The 17,441-nt window shown below is 37.8% G+C and overlaps 2 protein-coding genes across 4 annotated transcripts; one reads left to right on the top strand and one right to left on the bottom strand.

The window, feature by feature from the left end:
• Positions 1–9,964: 9,964 nt before the first annotated feature.
• On the top strand, positions 9,965–12,082 carry LOC103436950 (large ribosomal subunit protein eL43). Of its 3 annotated transcripts, XM_070823413.1 has the most exons (6): positions 9,965–9,995; positions 10,449–10,604; positions 10,862–10,901; positions 11,421–11,509; positions 11,592–11,674; positions 11,777–12,082. In XM_070823413.1, the coding sequence occupies exons 2-6, from the start codon at positions 10,602–10,604 to the stop codon at positions 11,838–11,840; spliced, it is 279 nt and encodes a 92-aa protein (XP_070679514.1). In that variant the 5' UTR covers positions 9,965–9,995; positions 10,449–10,601; the 3' UTR covers positions 11,841–12,082. The 3 variants fall into 3 exon arrangements, with proteins under 3 accessions (XP_070679514.1, XP_008373627.1, XP_070679515.1); XM_008375405.4 differs by lacking the exon at positions 9,965–9,995 and having other exon boundaries at positions 10,412–10,604; XM_070823414.1 differs by lacking the exons at positions 9,965–9,995; positions 10,449–10,604 and adding an exon at positions 10,627–10,784.
• Positions 12,083–12,984: 902 nt separating this feature from the next.
• Positions 12,985–16,795, bottom strand: LOC103436951 (uncharacterized). The gene is made up of 3 exons (XM_008375406.4): positions 15,333–16,795; positions 14,129–14,387; positions 12,985–13,533 (listed from the first exon to the last, which is right to left on the bottom strand). Exons 1-3 carry the CDS (start codon positions 16,214–16,216, stop codon positions 13,381–13,383), a joined length of 1,296 nt encoding a protein of 431 aa, XP_008373628.3. The 5' UTR covers positions 16,217–16,795; the 3' UTR covers positions 12,985–13,380.
• Positions 16,796–17,441: the final 646 nt, after the last annotated feature.

The following is a 17,441-nucleotide window of genomic DNA, read 5'->3' on the forward strand; positions in this document are numbered from 1 at the left end:
CGCAGGCATCCTTGATTCAAATGTAAATTACAAGTGTTTGATATTTTTGTTGTTTGAGGGATGGAGAGAATTCACAGAAGGTCTCAGCTGTTCGACTAGAGTCCTTTTCCTCTGAGAATGAAATCTCCTTTTGTAGGAAAAGGTCTGAAGATTTAGATCCGAGAATCCCGCTCCTTCTGTCAATTACATGTGCCAAAGGCTATAAAGGATGATGTTTTTTCCTGTGTATTCATGCTGCTGCTAGATGAAATGATGGATGAATAGTAAAAAAGTGATTTTACTATTCATGAATAGTGGCTTGTCGAAATGATTACTCCTACTGCTGATGCTGCTTTCTGTGGAATTCACATGGCTTCTACTGTGCGATTTACATGGGTAAAAAAACATGAAATCATTACAAATCATTACATTTTGAATTATTACAAATCAAATGGGTATTGGGCATCTTGGTAATCTACCCAATTGGCTGGTTGAGACGAAGCGTCTGATGAGTTGGAACTGGGTTCTTCATCCTCACTGTCACTATGCAGCAAGGCTGCTTTTGCTATGAGATTATCTGCCATTTTCAAAAGTTGTGAGGATTTCCCTTTCTTCTTCAAACTTGAAGTTTTGGAAGACCTGGATGACTTTGGTTGTTTTCCTTTTAAGGATGATGAAGGACTAATGTCTAATAAAGACTGGGATTTCTGGCAATGCTTGTGTTGAAGTTGCTGGTGGAGAAACCATTGGAACAGGTTTAGTTGGAAATTTTGATGAGATTCATCAGGATGGTTTATGACTTGGATTGTTTTTTCTTTCTTTAGGTCAAGTAATAACTGATCAATTTTTTTACTTGTGGAAATTGAGGATGATTTTAAGGCTACTGCCTTTGAAGAAGATTCTGGGAAATTAACCAGAGGTTTTTCCCTAATTAATGACTTTGGCCGGGAAAGTTTATCAATTTTAGTTTCAATTTTATTAATTGTTTACCAATTGTATGAAGACTTTGATTAGTGAAATTGTTTTCTTCGATAATGGGTTTGGTTCCTGCATCTTCTTTTGGAATTTTAAAAGGAGTTGCCGGAATTTGCTTATTAGTAGTTGTGATGAGAATAGTGATCAGTTATTACTTGACCTAAAGAAAGAAAAAACAGTCCAAGTCATAAACCATCCTGATGCATCTCAATCAAAAACATCTCCTACATCCTCCGGATCAGAAACTGATTCAGATTCTATTCGAAAACTTGAACAAGCTTTTCAAAATCTTGAACTTAAAAGAATTAATAACAGACGAGTCAATCCAACATCTCTCACAAAAAACTGGTATCCCAGACCTACTCCTCCTAGTATTCAATTTTAAGAAAGGAATATTCAAAATCAATTCTCGGTCTCTTCTAATAAACTTTATGAATGGAATATAGATGGTTTGTCAGAACAAGAACTCCTTAACAAACTTCAACATATCTCTATGGTTGCTAATAGCTAATTACCAATCATAATCTCAGTCAACCCCAAATTGTTGACTTTTTGTTTATGCCGATTCTGAATCAATTCCTTGTCCAATATATATATATATATATATATATATATATATATATATATATATATATATATATATATGGTTGATAATTTCCATTTATGCATTTGAAAAAAGAATTTCTGACGTACGCTTGGATTAGACTAAAGTTTATAAGAATTAGTGAAATGACGGAACTTATGAAATATGCTACGTCCTACGAGATGCACAAGTATGCTTATAATCTTTGATGCCATAATTATATATTTACTATGAATGTTAATATGTTGATTAGAATTATCGAATCACTGTGGCATGCTTATATTTATGTAGCCTGCTCATCATTGATGCACTCTGGTGTTAATGCTCACCCAGGGCTAGAGCCAGTCTTTCACGTGTATATTTACCTCCGCACTGCACGCTCGCCTTAGATCCAAGTACGTGCCAGTCTTGTCGTACAGGTTGCATTAGGCAACTCCGACTTGTAGGTGACCACGAATAGCGTCAATCTTCATGTGATTATAGCACTAAAGCGTATATTATGATTACACCCAATCTTGTCGTACAGGTCGCATTAGGCGACTCCGACTCGTGTGCTAGCATAGATTGATAAGCATCAGTTCAATCGTACATGTTGCATTAGGTGACTCCGACTTATGTGCTAGCATAGATTGATGAGCACCTGATTTTACTTATATTACTGTTGAGATTTTGTGATTTTGGATGTCCTACCCTTAGTTACGAGATATTGTGCCATAACGAATTCTTGAGATTTTGCAGGCTATGGTAAGTATTTTTATATTATACGTAGTAAGTATATCTTGGAAACTATACATGTTTTACGACGAGGAGTTATAATGTTTTAAAAGGATTAAAATTTTATTTTCAAGCCCACTCACCCTTTATTTTCAAGCGCACGCACTCTTAATTTACCTTATTATACTTATGCTCTGTCATCACGTGTGAAATGGGTTCATTCCCGCTCACAAGCGCACTCTTATACTTAGGCACTTTTAGGTTTAAATTTACTCACATTTTCCACATCACTACACTTTATGGCTTCGTCACCCTCCAGGTGTCGGCCAACATAACTCGATTCGAAGTCTTAGTAGACATTACGAGTCGGGGTGTGTCAAAAGAGATCAAGGAAATTGAACAGGTATAATTTTAGAGATGGTGGCATCATTTAATACATAGATTTGGCATGCCTTCTTTGGTGTTCTAGGAGCTCAAAATGACCTAAATGTTCTTGGTCAATCACATGTTTTCAACAACTTACTAAGAGGAAAGTCGTGTCAAATCACATGAAATCTACAATATAGTGTACTCAAATGGCGTACTATCTAGCCAATGGAATATATCCCTCGTGATCCACTTTTGTCATAAGAGCGCCAAATCTATACACAGAGAAGGAAAAACACTTTGCAACAAAGCAAGAGGGGTACAAGAAGGATGTGGAAAGGTGTTTTGGTATACTCCAAGCTCGTTGGGCAATCATTAAAGGATATGTTTGACTGTGGAATGATGGGGAACTTCGAAGAATCAAAGACATGCATCATCCTCCACATCATGATTGTGGAAGGTGAGTATAATTATGGCAAAGAAGATTTAGACGAAGAAATGATGAACAGTTCAAACACTGGAATTTATCAAGTTCATGGCAATACTAAAGAACCCGCCCAACACAATCCATTAGAACGGGATAAACATTAGCACAACGTGGTCATTCAACAGTACCATACCATAAATTCAACTTACATCCACAAAGAGCGTCAACATGACTTGATCGAGAGCATGTGGGCGTTGAAACTTGCTCGAAACAAATGAAGTTCATTTTCATGCCTAAATGTGAAATTTGCAATGTGTTTAATTTTAAATGTTTAATTTCCAAATATTGTTGTAAAGGTGACTGGATGGCTGGCCACTAATATGCTTTTCACTATGTTGCTCGTGATTTGCTTCTATAAAAGCAAGTCTTATGGAACACAACACACAAGAAGAGAAGAAGAGAGAGAGACTCACGGAAGAGGAAGAGAGAAAAAAGAGGAAGATGAGAGAAGATAATAGAGAGAGTTATCTTTGTACTCTTATTATTCCAGATTGTAATAAAAGCATCACTGATGCCCCGATGATGTATTTCAATCACACTGACTGTAGAGGAACCTTGTAAATTTTATGTCTTGTTTATTTATTCCACTGCACACACCGTCGATTTTACAACACGTTATCAGCACGAGAAGCTCTCGTGCCAGTGGAAAAGCACAACGCCACAAATCATGTTAACCTCCTTCAACTGGAATCTCACAGATAAGAAAATCTTTTCATTTCATCTTAAAATCTTTGTACTACTAATTTTCCTGAAGCAAATATATATATGTTGTTGCCTGCTGTATATCATTCTTTGTAGAAGCAAAAAAGTACAGACTCAAAATTCGTAGAGAATTTGACAGCCATGTAAACAGCCTCGGAACTCCAACTTGCAGACCTCAGATTGAAATACGTTCTTCTTGAAAGTTGTTCGTCCGCTCAGTATCTACAACATATCTAAATTTTAGAAAACTTTAACGGTGCGATCGTCGCAGATGACTGAAATACCAAACTAGTTTCCAATTTCTGCAGAAAACTGGACAGCCACCTTATGAGTACCAAAACTCCATTTCAGTAGCTCAATCGAAATTTTTTCTTCACGAAATTTATTTGACACTCTTGACTCCAAAACTTATGGGAACCGTTTCAACTTTTTCGAAACTCACGGAGGAGGAACACCAATTGGAACTTATTGTTACTATTATTTCCTGAGTAACCAAAATGACTTCAAAATTGTGAAAACAAAAATAAAAAGGGAAATGGGGCCAAAGCCTTGAAAAGATATGTTGTACCATGTGAAAGAAAACAAAAGGCAAAGTTGTTTTTTTTTTTTTTTGGAATTGTGCAGCATGTGAGAAAATAAAAGGTTTTGAAGCTTGGTGCTGACAAAAAGAAAAAAAATTAATTAATAAAAATAAAAGGAATCAAACGAAAGAAGTGGCAGACCAAGAAAAAAAAAAGCAAAAGATGAGGACTTAGTCATTTCATTTTCTGTTTTGGCATATTTATGTGCATGGTGTTGGTTTAAAGCCCATGTCACAAGTTCTATTTATTTAAAGCAATTTATTTACAGTGGGTAGAATTATTACCCTTTGCTTTAAAGCTTTGATATTGATGTGAATGGTGCTGAATCAAAGCCCTTGTCACAAGCTTTATTTACTTTAAAACAATTTATTTACCATGGACGGTTTTACCGCCTATTGCTTTAAGTTTTGATTTATGTGAATGGTGTTGAATTAAAGCCCTTGTCACAAGCTTTATTTACTTAAATGCAATTTATTCATTATGGCTGGAATTACCGCCTATTGCTTTAATTTATTTATTGTACTTATCTTGTGTTACAATAAGTATATATAGGACCTGAAGTTCCTTAATCAGATCAGAACCTGCAGTTTCTTGATCCCTATCATATAAAATGATTAGACCCGAAGTTCCATCATACAAAAAGATCAGGCATGAAGTCCCTTGATTTTGAAGATCAGGACATGAAGATCCTAGATGAGTACCGTAAGTTTGAAGTGTCGTAATACCTCAACTTAATTGTAATAAAAGCCATAACAGTCTCAGTCTATAGACTATTAAATAAGGATCAGAAGTTCCTTATGTCCATACTCAAAATGGTTTAGTAGAAGCCTTTATTAAGCGGATGAAATTGATTACCCGCGCTTTGCTCATGAAACAAAATTGTTAGTTTTTTACATGAGTACATGCTATTTTACATAATTCACTATTAAGTTTGGTTGAGACCAGTTACCAACTATCGATATTTCTCAGTACAACTCGTGTTTGGGAACTAGCCAAACATTATACATTTACGAGTTTTTGGTTATGTTATCTATGTGTCTATTGCATTGCCACAACGTACTGAAATGAGGCATCATCGCAGATTAGGCATTGATGTTGAACACTATCTATCATTCAATATTTGGAACCCTTGACTGGGGATATGTTTACCGCGTGGTTTGCGGACTGTCATTTTGATAAGACAATTTTCCCGCCGTTAAGGGGAGAAAATATTGTTCCAGAAGAACAATGAGAAAATATCATTCTAGAAGAATGATGACAAAAGACCGTTCAAGAAGAACGAAGAGAATTTGTCTTATTTTGATTCATAAAGCAATCAATATGAAAATGAAGTAAGAATAATTGAATGATGCAACGAAAGTGATGAAATCATATATACTGGCTGCAAATGTGCCTACAAGAATTGATGTCCCTGTTGGACAAAATAATATGGCAGTAAATGATTTATCTGTTGCACACCTGAAACGTAGTAGACCCTTAGACTCAAAAGGTTCATTCATTCGACAGAAGAAGAATATGGCACTACTAAACTATTGCATTCCCGAAGCATAACTGTTGCATGCCAGAAGCATGACAGTCGCCGCATGGATATACGTCCCAGAAAGAACAATCCGCAGACATGAGAATGTTGATGTCTCATGCATGGAGCATGATAGACATATAGGTTACAATGACTCAACTCGCGGAAGTGGAGATTAAAATCCAAGCTCTAAAACGCTCTAGAAGAGGTTATGATCCGCATTCTTTAAATTATGACTATCCTAGAAGAGATAGTGTAATGCCATTGAAGAGGCAATGGATATCTAAAGAAATAAAAAGCTTTTATGCATGCGCATGCACATGAGAATATGGGATCACGGATTGATGATAACCAATGGTAATTTTTGTTTTTATAAGTAGCTACTAAATTCATCAATGAGGTGTGTTGATATTGAGTCTTGTTCTTTTTCGTCAACAAAATTATTGGCCAAAAATGGAGAAAGGCAATTCCATTACAATTTTGTTAGAACATGGAAAAATGGACCTATATATATTTGAATAGCCAAAATATGTTGAACCAATGAGGTTACATATAGGCATTTGTAATACAATGAAATACACTTACATGATATGACACAATGTTACTAATTATACTCTTGTAAACGAGTTCATATGAATGGAGAATTATATACGAAGGGTTGTGAGTCACCCACATCATATCTCCATAAGTAAATCCCTCAAGTATATATGGGAGCAAATTGCTCTGTATAAATTCCAAAGGAAAATGTGTCATGAAGTGTAGAAAATCCCTGAAGAATTCAAATTGCTTGAAGTAAGCCCCTAAAGGATAAAGCATAAATTATGTACTCAATACCAATGGATGGTATAAATTGCCTTAGTGAGTACTATCATTATGATATTGTTGCAACATACTAAAATCTCTTGCAAGAGTCAATGACATTAAATTAGAACTCCTGAAGAGTTGATGATATTAAATTGGGACTCCTAAAGAGTCAAGAAAGATTATAAAGTGTTGAGAGAAATATTGTCTCGAGCTGCAGATCGAACAATCTACCAACACGAATCTTATCCATAATGTCTATGATATTAAAAGAACCATATGGATTGAAGATTATGAGTTGAATACTCAAATGATGTAGACACTAAGAAATATCATTTATCTTCGTGAGGGTAAAGATAAATTAATGTTTGGTCTAGAAGTACCACATCTTAGTGAAGTATATGCTTTATTGTATTTGGCACAATACATTGAATGAAATAAAGCTTATCTAACATGAGTTAAAACAAACAAACAGGATGGAGCCTTCACAAAGGTTGCTCATGTGAAGCCTCAATACTCGGAAGTACCCTATAATGATGAGGCACTGGATATTGATCATGTGGCACCCTAGTACTCATCAAAACACCAGAAGGGGAAGGCATCAGTTGCTTTCAAAATCTAGCAACGAACCTTTGGTGATTACATTGAATCCGACTTTTGGATTCCTACAACTGGTCGAGCTTTCTTTTTATGCTCATCGAGTAATTATTTGCAAGCACGTGTAACACTCTATTCTCATGCTTGAGTCATCTGATTTCTTGTTTAAGACTTGCTACCTCAGCCATCAATGATTCAACTGACGAGTTTGAGTAAGTAGGCGTTGGCCCATATTGGATACAAAGCCCGCACATTGAACACTGAGAGCCAATGAGTCTTGAATGACGGACTCATCAGACCATTTTGAAAGGATTCTGTTATCCTTTAGAGTGAGAAGATTCCTAGCCACCACAGTAGCGGTTATGTTATTCTTCATCACAGAGTCCTCAACCGTAAGAGGATCATTAGAAGATAAGAAGGAATGGCGCCATATGTTATCCTGACGCTGCTCGTCTGTATCACTCCTAAGACTCAAATCTAATCAAATGTTAGATACGCAAGCAATTTTCAGAAATGATGAAGGAAAAAATGAGGTCAAAAAAAATCTCAGAAGTGCAAAAAGGGGAAATTTCTACAGGCAGCAACTTTCTGAGCATACTCTTGAACACAATTAATATCTCTATAAAAGAAGAGGTAACAGAGCCACTTGTTCAGAGATCGAAAAGGCACCGCTCTCCGAATTTTATAAAGCCAAATTTTCCTGAATAAAGTTCGTTGGCATTTTTCAGACTCAATCTCAGCTTTTTTGGATATCGCGTGCAACTTTGTCAAAGATCTCTGACAAAGTTGAAAACGCGTAAATCTTACTGTTCTAATTACACTACAGTTGCTGACAAGAGTAAAGGCACAGCATCACTACCTGCTATTGAAAAAACTCTATATATGTCGATCTTCGTTCTCTATAACAAGGTAGACCTGCAACAATACCTAACTCTTCCTCATCTCCGAGAATGCATCTTCAACAAAGCATCTCGAAATACTCAGTTTTCTTCATCTCCGAGAATACCTCTTTAAACAAGTCACACCAAAGCAAGATTATCTCATATCATCAGGGATGAGAGCAAAAATATCTCATATCATGCAATCTCCCTATTTTTTTCCTTTGTCATTGTTCTTATCTGCGAAGACAAGGATAAAGAAAGCAATATGTCGGAACCTCCACTCAAACTCCCAATAAGGAACCAACTGCCTAGACCCTTTCCTGATTGCTTACCTAGTATTGCTCTCGAGTAGCCATCTTCAACTATTGTTGGAGCTGGGTCTCCAGTCACCAAGAAGTGATGAACCATCCAAATGCAAGGGTTGCATTCCACTCCTGCATCAGAAAGCAAATATTGCAGGAGAATATGCCACACAAGCATAGGGGAAAACCAGGGAAAATACTACTTAAGCAAGGGGAACAAGTAAGGCAAGTGAAAATGATACATTGAAGCATGTGGAGACAAGCGCAACAAACACGTGTTGATTCATCCCTGACAAAACCGAAGATCACTTGCCACGTGAAGCTCCTCATGGTCCAATTTCATTCAAGATCAAGCCTCGAAGGTCCTTGAAGAAATCACAAGTCCGATTCAAGATCAAGTGTCCACCACCCTTGAATCAAATTCCGCTCTAGATAAAAGGAGTAAATCAGACTTTTGATGCAAGTCTAGCAGAAGGCCATCCAGCCCAATTCAAGAAATAGCCTGTGGAAAGTTAACAACAAGTAAAACAACCTTTTCGGCAACTCTTTTTGCTGAGAGATTGAAGCAGAATGATCAACGATCAGCCTAAATGATTTGAGATCAGGGGGAGATACTCATCAGGGGAAGCATCCAAAACAGATCAAGATTTTAACGAGTCTATCGAAGACTTGTGGCCATCCAAGGGGGAGTGTTGTAAAGGTGACTGGATGGCTGGCCACTAATATGCTTTTCACTATGTTGCTCATGATTTGCTTCTATAAAAGCAAGTCTTATGGAACATAACACACAAGAAGAGAATAAGAGAGAGAGACTCACGGAAAAGGAAGAGAGAAAAGAGAGGAAGATGAGAGAAGATATTAGAGAGAATTATCTTTGTACTCTTATTATTCCATATTATAATGAAAGCATCACTGCTGCCCCGAGAATGTACTCCAGTTACACTGACTGTAGAGGAACCTCATAAATTTTGTGTCTTGTTTATTTATTCCACTGCACACACCGTCGATTTTACAACAAATATTTGAACTTTGTAAGTTTTTTGAGTTTTTTTTAGTAATTTTATAGAGTTGAATTAATCCGGACCGTTGAATATTTCAATTTTTTGAAATCAACCCGCCACAAAGCACCACGTGGCGCAACACCATAATTTTCATTTTTTTTTTTACCATTGGAAATCCAACGGTCCTGATTAACAGACCGTTGGAAATCCAACAACTGTTGCTAACCTAAATTACAGTTGTTTGGCTCGACATCCTTTATGTGGGAGGGTTAAGCCCCCCTTATCTGCTGGTTTCACGCCTTCTCCACCGAGTGCATGCCCCAGCAATAATTGGCAGGACAACCAATAGAGCTGTAAGTGTTGTAAATTTGTTTGGTTGGTAATGTATCTTATCTGGTGCCATCTTTGTAGGGTGACCTGTGACAAAAATAAATAAATAAATCACTGGAGCTGATTTCAAAAGCCCAATTGGCAGGGCAATCCTACCACTGGCGGAGATGCTCTGATGTATGTCTTCTTGTTCGTTCTTACACACCTTTATATGCATATTATGCAGTTGGGACTTGTTTACAATGAATCTTCTTTTTTAACTCACGATTTAAAACTTGAGCAGGTCAAACATATATAGTTGAATATCTATGATTCAATGAATATACCCAGGAGAAAATTTATCCACAAACAAGTCAGATATAGTACCAGCTAGAAAATGATTTATACAAACACATCCACATCTCTTGGATCAATAGGAATTTCAACTTTTTTTTTTCATCATATGAAGCTTGAGTGGATACGACGGAAGACGTAACACAGAACCGAGCGCAATGACGTTCTAGGATTCATATAGCCGACCCCACTTAGTAGAAAAATGCTTTGTTGTTGTTGTTGTATCATATGAAGCTTGAAAATGCTTTGTCACTTCATTTGGGCCTGTAACCAACCCATTATTAATTTTGGACCCAGCTGGTTTAACCCGTTTTGAAGTCGGCCCATTTGCGCCTTTTGAGGGGCTCTATAAATCCGAGCAAAGCAAATTAGGGTTTCTTCTATTGCGCTAGAAGAAGAAAGTAGCAGCCACTTCGGCCCTTCACAGCAGCGACCTTCCAATCCACAACAATGGTATCTCTCTGTCTACACATCCACTGTTTGTTTCCTCAGAAATTTGTTTGTCGTTTCAGTTTTGTGGGAAAATGTTGTGTTAATATAGGCTTGTATTTTTGTGGAATTAAACGATAAAATTATTGGGGGATTTTTGGGCTACCTCTCAAGTAGGGAAGGTTACCGAAGATCTCTGTTATGGTTTGTGGTTTTCAGAAATCATTTTCTGAGAATTTGATTTGATTTGATATTTATGTCCGCTGTGTTTTGTGTTTCAGACTAAGAGGACGAAGAAGGCCGGTATCGTTGGGAAATATGGTAAGTGCCATTTAGGGTTTAGTCAGCTCTCAATGCTTTTGTTGTACTGCGATCTGTTCGATGATTTGATTCGGGCTGCGATATATGAAATGAATTGCTTGTCTAATGGTCATATTATTAGCGTGAAATTTGTTGGCTGTAGTAGTTTTAACGTTTTTGAGACGCGGGTTATGTTGCGATTGTATGCCTGAATATTTGATTCTTCGTTTTGGTAATGGAAGAGGCTAGTTATAGTTACCTCAAAGCCGGTTGTTGTTGTGTAAGACCGGATTCGGGATTAGGAGTTGCACCCTCTGTTTTTCTTGTTTCTTTGGTATGGGATATGCGTCTTTACATATTTCTTTCCCCCCCCCCCCCCCCCCGACTGTATAATTGATTTTTGTGACAGTTATGCACAACAATGCAACATTCAGATTTGTTTAGATATACTTTTAAGTTAATACGTTTTGCATTTGTAAAGTTTTGATCTTCTTCGGCATTGAAGCGTTTATGATTCTGTTGTCTACCGCTTTATTACAGGAACCCGTTACGGTGCTAGTCTGCGTAAGCAGATTAAGAAAATGGAAGTCAGTCAGCACAGCAAGTATTTCTGTGAATTCTGTGGCAAGGTATAGTATGGTTGTATTCTTTTAAACTAGTTTTGTCTCTCTTCCCTGTGAAAAGATGATTAAAATTTTCATTTCCATGTAGTATGCTGTGAAGAGAAAGGCTGTTGGAATCTGGGGATGTAAGGACTGCGGAAAAGTGAAGGCGGGCGGTGCCTACACCTTGAAGTAAGAATCCGCTTTCACTGCTTTCTTATTTTCCTTTAATTTTGTGATCAAGTAATGAACTGAACGATCATTCTTTTTCTTTTTCTTTTGTTTTTTTAACAGCACTGCTAGTGCTGTGACGGTTAGGAGCACCATTAGGAGGCTGAGGGAGCAAACCGAGAGTTAAGCTGCTGTTGGTGGCCTCTACCACTCTATGAGCGTCTTGCAGCTATGGATATCTCAAAACAGTTTTGGATATGGTTCTCCTTTTGTTTGCTTATATTATTTTGAAGAACTCGTTAGATGCATGTTGACTCATTGTAGTGTGTTTAATCTGAGATCTTAGCTTCCACCTTTGAATTCAGAATGCGGTTTAATAGTCTCGGGATTTCTATTCAATACTGCAAGTTACGCTTGCTCCTTGGCTGAGTTAACGTTGCATAAATTTTATTTCTGTTTTCTTTAATACTTGTAAGTCAGCAGTCGATGCGGTTTCACTTTCATCGCAGCAGTCTTTGAATCGAACTCGGAAAGATCATGCGTCTGAACGGCACTAAAGTTGCAACGGCGAACTTGTACCGCCCTTGATAGTTTGCGATTAAGCAGATGCCAGAGTAGTCCATGGAGACTTCCAAATTAGGGTTTCCGGTTGAGATGTTGAGGGCAAGGTTGTAGTAAAGTATTAGAGTGGTTGGTGGCTGTGTAATTGAATTGGCTGAGAGTCACGGTGAATGCTGTTTTATTTTGTCACAAAAGCTATGCCTTCAATTGGTTTCATCCGACATCGTGTAAGTTAGCTTGACAAGAACAAAAAGTTCAACGACACAACGTATTTAGCTAGGGTTTTGCTTCTTTTTATACACGGAGGGATGCGTTGGATTCAATAATGTAATGCTATTTAAAGACAAACTTACACATAAGATTGTATTATTAGATGGACCGTCATATGACGGTGAACTTGTTATGTATATCCTCTCATGCTCACCTCTGCCCACCCCATATCTTCCTCTCTCATGGTCCCTCAGAGCCCCAATCTCTTTTTCCACCCATGAAACCCAATAGGGAATAGTACTGAAAGTCTGAAAACCCCAGTACAACTGTAGCCTTCTAATCCTCTCAAAATGAAAAAACTCAGTCATCTCCGACTTCAATATACATGAATAGTGGGTTATCCACTCAAATTTAATCCTAGAGACCAAACGAGGCCTAAAACTCTAACCAAACAATCCAACAATGTTCATACGGAAATACGATGCTGTATTTATTTTCTTTCTTTTGGCCGTATTTTGTACTTATAATCGAGTTCAGATGTGGTTTTTAGGGTTCCACTCTTCATCCAGGCAAAATTACATATAACAATAACCAGTAACGTTTACAGTAGGAAGCAAAAAATGTGAAATCAAAAACCTTGGTTTATAACTTGCACACACTTACTCATGTACATATTCTTGAGAGGCCAGAACCAGAAGAGAAAAAAGGGGGAAAACCTGCCTCTGCCTGCTCCTCAATCAGCCATACATAATCGGCTGAATGTGGTTCCAGGCACGTACCTCGCATTCCCCATCAAAATAATTGCAGAGCAAAGGCACGAAATACAAAAGATGAAAAACAAAATACCTATTTACGTGGTAGTTGTTTTGCTTCTGTGGCTTTGCCACACAGGCATGATGTTGATGCTAATGATGATTGGTCAGTGCATTAGGCGAATGTGGGTAGTGCCACTGCTGTCATTGTTGTAATGGGTGTAATTGTTTTTGCACGGCCTTTACAGCTGCAACTCGTGCAGCAATCGCTGCTTTATTAGCTATTGCTACAGCTCGGTTCACCCTTTCATCTACTTTGGCCACTTCAAATGCTCTCTCAGCAGCTCTCTGTGCTTCCTGCACGTAAAATGGTATTCAGTAAAAAAACTCGTATAGTAGTGGTAACTGGTAAGTGCTTGTTCAAATCAAATAATTAAGGTTTTGCATTCAGTCTTCACATAAATCAAGAGAGTATTTCTACTGCGGAATTGTCATTTTAGAGGAAAATCTCAGGTACCATAAAGTCCAAAGAAAAAAAAGCGGCCTAACTCTAATGATTGATGACTTCTGCAGTGGACGTAAGTGGAATTCATCCATACACAAACTTTCAACAAATTACAAGAAAAATGGTAGCATGAGGCTCCCCACAAACCAGATGGCAACAAATACTAGAGTCTCATAAAACCAAAATCACTTGATGTAGTTTCCAAGTGTGCGTAATAATTCATGGTTTGTCAAAAAATAAAGTATTCCAGTTTTTCGGAACAATATTTACCTAATATAGTATGTGAGTAAACTTGAATTGATAATTAAATCAACAACATAAAATACAAAAAAAGTTACGCAAATCAAAACGACATTTACCTACTATCTACCGTTGTAGACCATCACATTTACAGTAGAATTTATTCCAATGAAATACTGATACCCCAAGGACATAAAGGACAATTACCTGGACTGCGTTAAACACTTTGGCATGGTTGGCAGCATAAGAAGATCCAGGTTGGGTGTTTTGCACACTGGGAATATCTAGCACCCCATTTTGCCAATGACCAGATTGTGTTTCCCCATTTCTGAAAGTGTACATACCAAGTCCTTGCTTTCTTCCTTCATGCCAGGCTCCTTCATATCGATGCCCGTTCCCAAACTGATATACTCCAAAACCATGCATCTTGTCAGCAAAATATTCCCCAGCATATGTGTCACCATTTCTGCATTATCATATACAGCAAATCAGCCCTGTGCTTGCGAATTTAACTTTCACTTGCATATATCAGAGGAACAAGTTTTCTTAACATGTGTTGGATAAACATGGATGCAAGCACAAGCACCCACACACACATATATGACAGTGAAAGGGGGGAAACTAGATCAGTTTTCCTTTTGAAATTAAGAAGATATAAGAACAGCAGTCAAAATCCAAGTCATGTTTTTATTAAAATATAAAATAAATATTAGATTTACGAGACCCCATAGAGAATGTGTCTGAGAATGCCTCACATAAAGTATGAGATGGTTCCGAACGCCATGAAGCTGAAAAAATTAGACCTTTTAACCTAAGTATTCTAATATGATGCTAGCCATAACCCACATTCGAACCTAATAACCTACAACCTTGATTTTTTTTGTTAATTATGCAAAGGAACAATGAAAAAACCAACTGAAGGCCTGACCGACTTGACACAGAGCATCTATAAATTCATCAATGAAAAACACAAATACCTAACTACAGAGACAGAAATCAACAAGTTTCTAAACTTGGTGCAAAATGTATAACTATTCCATTAAGCACATAATACTTCAAACCTTATTTAAACCTAACCATCCCGAAAATTCCATACCACATCAGAAGACTACATAGTTGACTTAGAAGTTTAACAGCCTAGTAACTCAGAGAGGTACACAATCGTAACAAATCTGTCACCCTTCTGCACCTCACTTCGATCTTTCAAGCAAAACAAAGAAAGGGCCAACACCTATACGAAATTGTATGTAAGTACTGTAAATAACCGAGCATCAATACCATACCACATAGGACAACAAGGCCACTAGACGAATCAGTGTTCAATTCCAAACATCAATATCACATAGAAAAACATAGAAAACAGAACACATATCCATTCGCTTAATATCTTAAGAAAGATGGTAAGTTTTACCTGAAATGATAATGACCAAGTCCATGTTTGACACCCCACTTAAACTCCCCAACATACCGGCTTCCATCCTCGCAAGTATGTATTCCACACCCATGACACTGCCCATTAGACCACTCTCCGGCATAAACATCACCAGTGAAGAACCTATACACCCCAATTCCATGCCTCAAGCCCTGCCTATACTGCCCACGATACCGGCTACCTCTGGCCCAAGTTTCCACACCATAACCATCATACTTCTCATCCACCCAATCACCTTCATACCTCCCACTCATATGATAGTAATAAACCCCACTTCCTGAACACTTCCCTTTATCAAATTCACCCTCATAAACATCATTGTTACTATAAACCTGCACCCAAGACCCCGAATTTGGCTTTTTGTCCAACTTGGGCTTCGACCCAATTGACCAAAGAACAGGCTGAGCGGGCTTAGAGACGCGGAAAGACGAACAAAGCTTGATTGGCAAAGAGCGGGAAAGAAACAACCGAGTCGAAACAAAACGGGGAAGTGCAACGTTGAGAGAAATCAAAAGGGCCGCCGAGAAAGCGATCACAGAGAGGAAATCGAGAACGAAAGAGCGGCGGGAACTTGTGAAGAAGTAAAGGGAAGGCAAAAAGAAGAGGATAAGCAAGCGGCAGTGGACTCTGAGCAAATGCGCACAGGGGAAATGGCGGAAAAGCTTCAGGACCAGTGATCGTGTGGCGAAGGGAATGATTGCGAGTGAAGCGGAACACAGAAACGAATGCGAAGAGGAAGAGGAAGAAGAAGAAGAAGGGCGGAAATTGAAAGGAGTGTGGCTATGGCGGTGGAAGTGAATCTGGTGGTGGTGGAGAGAGGAGAGTGTGGGAGAGTGGGATAAAGTGGAAGGTGTTTGGTTCATTGCAGGATTATACGAGATGGGTTCCTCATGGATTTTGAATTGGGTGTGACTTTGGTAGGATTGGACTGCTGGATTTGATGATTTCTGGGTCTGGGTTGCTTGGAGATGATCAAGTTGGTGGTTTGGTTTGGTGATAACATGTGGGACTAATTGGGTATTTTGATGATTGAGATTTGGGTCTGAATCTAAAAGTGCTTTTGAAATTGATGCGGAAGTGATTCCTCTCAGCTTCTTCTTTTCTGATTTTCTTTCCTTTTCCGATCTGAGTTGAATTGCATTTACATACAGATATTTTTCTTCTTCCTATCTCCTTCTCTCTCTCTCTCTCTCTCTCTCTCTCTCTCTCTCTCTCTCTCTCTAGAGCTTTCTCTCTCTTCTGTGATTATTTCTGGGTTTTGTGAGATTCAGAGGAAATGGTGGATATCTCAGATGAGTCGCTACTTTTTTTTGTTCTGCGGTGGTTTTCATGTCTGGTTTTCTGCAGACGCCAAAACCGACCGAGGTGGTTTTTCTTCTCTACTTTATAAAGCCCCTGGAATTTACGATATTTTCTGAAATGCCACCACCCCTTCTTGTATTTGAAGACACAAGTGGCAAAGCCGTATTGGATAATATCATAATATTGCTGACTGTAGTTTTAACCTTGTGCTGAAAGATGGATTTGGATCCCATCCGGATCTAAATGGTGGGGATTATAGAAATCTTCGTATTCTAGTCGTTCATCGTAAATTATATAGATAAAAATTATTTTAAGTATTTTTATTTAAAATTAAACGTAAATAGTACTTAACGAAAATTGACTGCAAGATATACAATAAACAATTAAAATGTGAAAATTTAGGATTCCCACAAAGAGAATCCTGGGAGGATCCTCATCTCTGGAAGATAATGATGTGTGTATTATTTAAAAGGGATGGTGAAGATATTCAGATGGTGTAATTAAGATAGGATAAATGGACAGAGATCTTCTTCGGATCTTTTCCACTAATTTCACCAAATCAAATGATTCGGACGTTTGAAATCTGATCTAACGGTTAAAAATAGGAATCTCTTTTAAAAGTTATTATAACTTTAGACATTTGATCGGATTTTTGGTAACCTTAGTGGAAGAGATTTGGAGAATATTTCTTTCCAGGATAAATTTGGATGATGGTGGATGAAGTTTGCGGTTTTCCATCTTGCCGTCCGTCAACTTTGACATTAGTAACGTTTGATTGATGCTGCT

The sequence above is a fragment of the Malus domestica genome, chromosome 06, assembly GCF_042453785.1.
Source record: "Malus domestica chromosome 06, GDT2T_hap1".
NCBI lineage: Eukaryota > Viridiplantae > Streptophyta > Magnoliopsida > Rosales > Rosaceae > Malus > Malus domestica.

Excerpts from the sequence above, each read along its gene's own strand:
- LOC103436950 (XM_070823413.1), top strand. Across the intron at positions 11,510-11,591 it reads TCTGTGAATTCTGTGGCAAG|TATGCTGTGAAGAGAAAGGC; the intron begins GTATAGTATGGT and ends ATTTCCATGTAG. Across the intron at positions 11,675-11,776 it reads GGCGGTGCCTACACCTTGAA|CACTGCTAGTGCTGTGACGG; the intron begins GTAAGAATCCGC and ends TTTTTTTAACAG.
- LOC103436951 (XM_008375406.4), bottom strand. The coding sequence starts at position 16,216 with ATGAACCAAACACCTTCCACTTTATCCCACTCTCCCACACTCTCCTCT. Across the intron at positions 14,388-15,332 it reads CTTGGTCATTATCATTTCAG|AAATGGTGACACATATGCTG; the intron begins GTAAAACTTACC and ends ATGATAATGCAG. Across the intron at positions 13,534-14,128 it reads AAGTGTTTAACGCAGTCCAG|GAAGCACAGAGAGCTGCTGA; the intron begins GTAATTGTCCTT and ends TTTTACGTGCAG.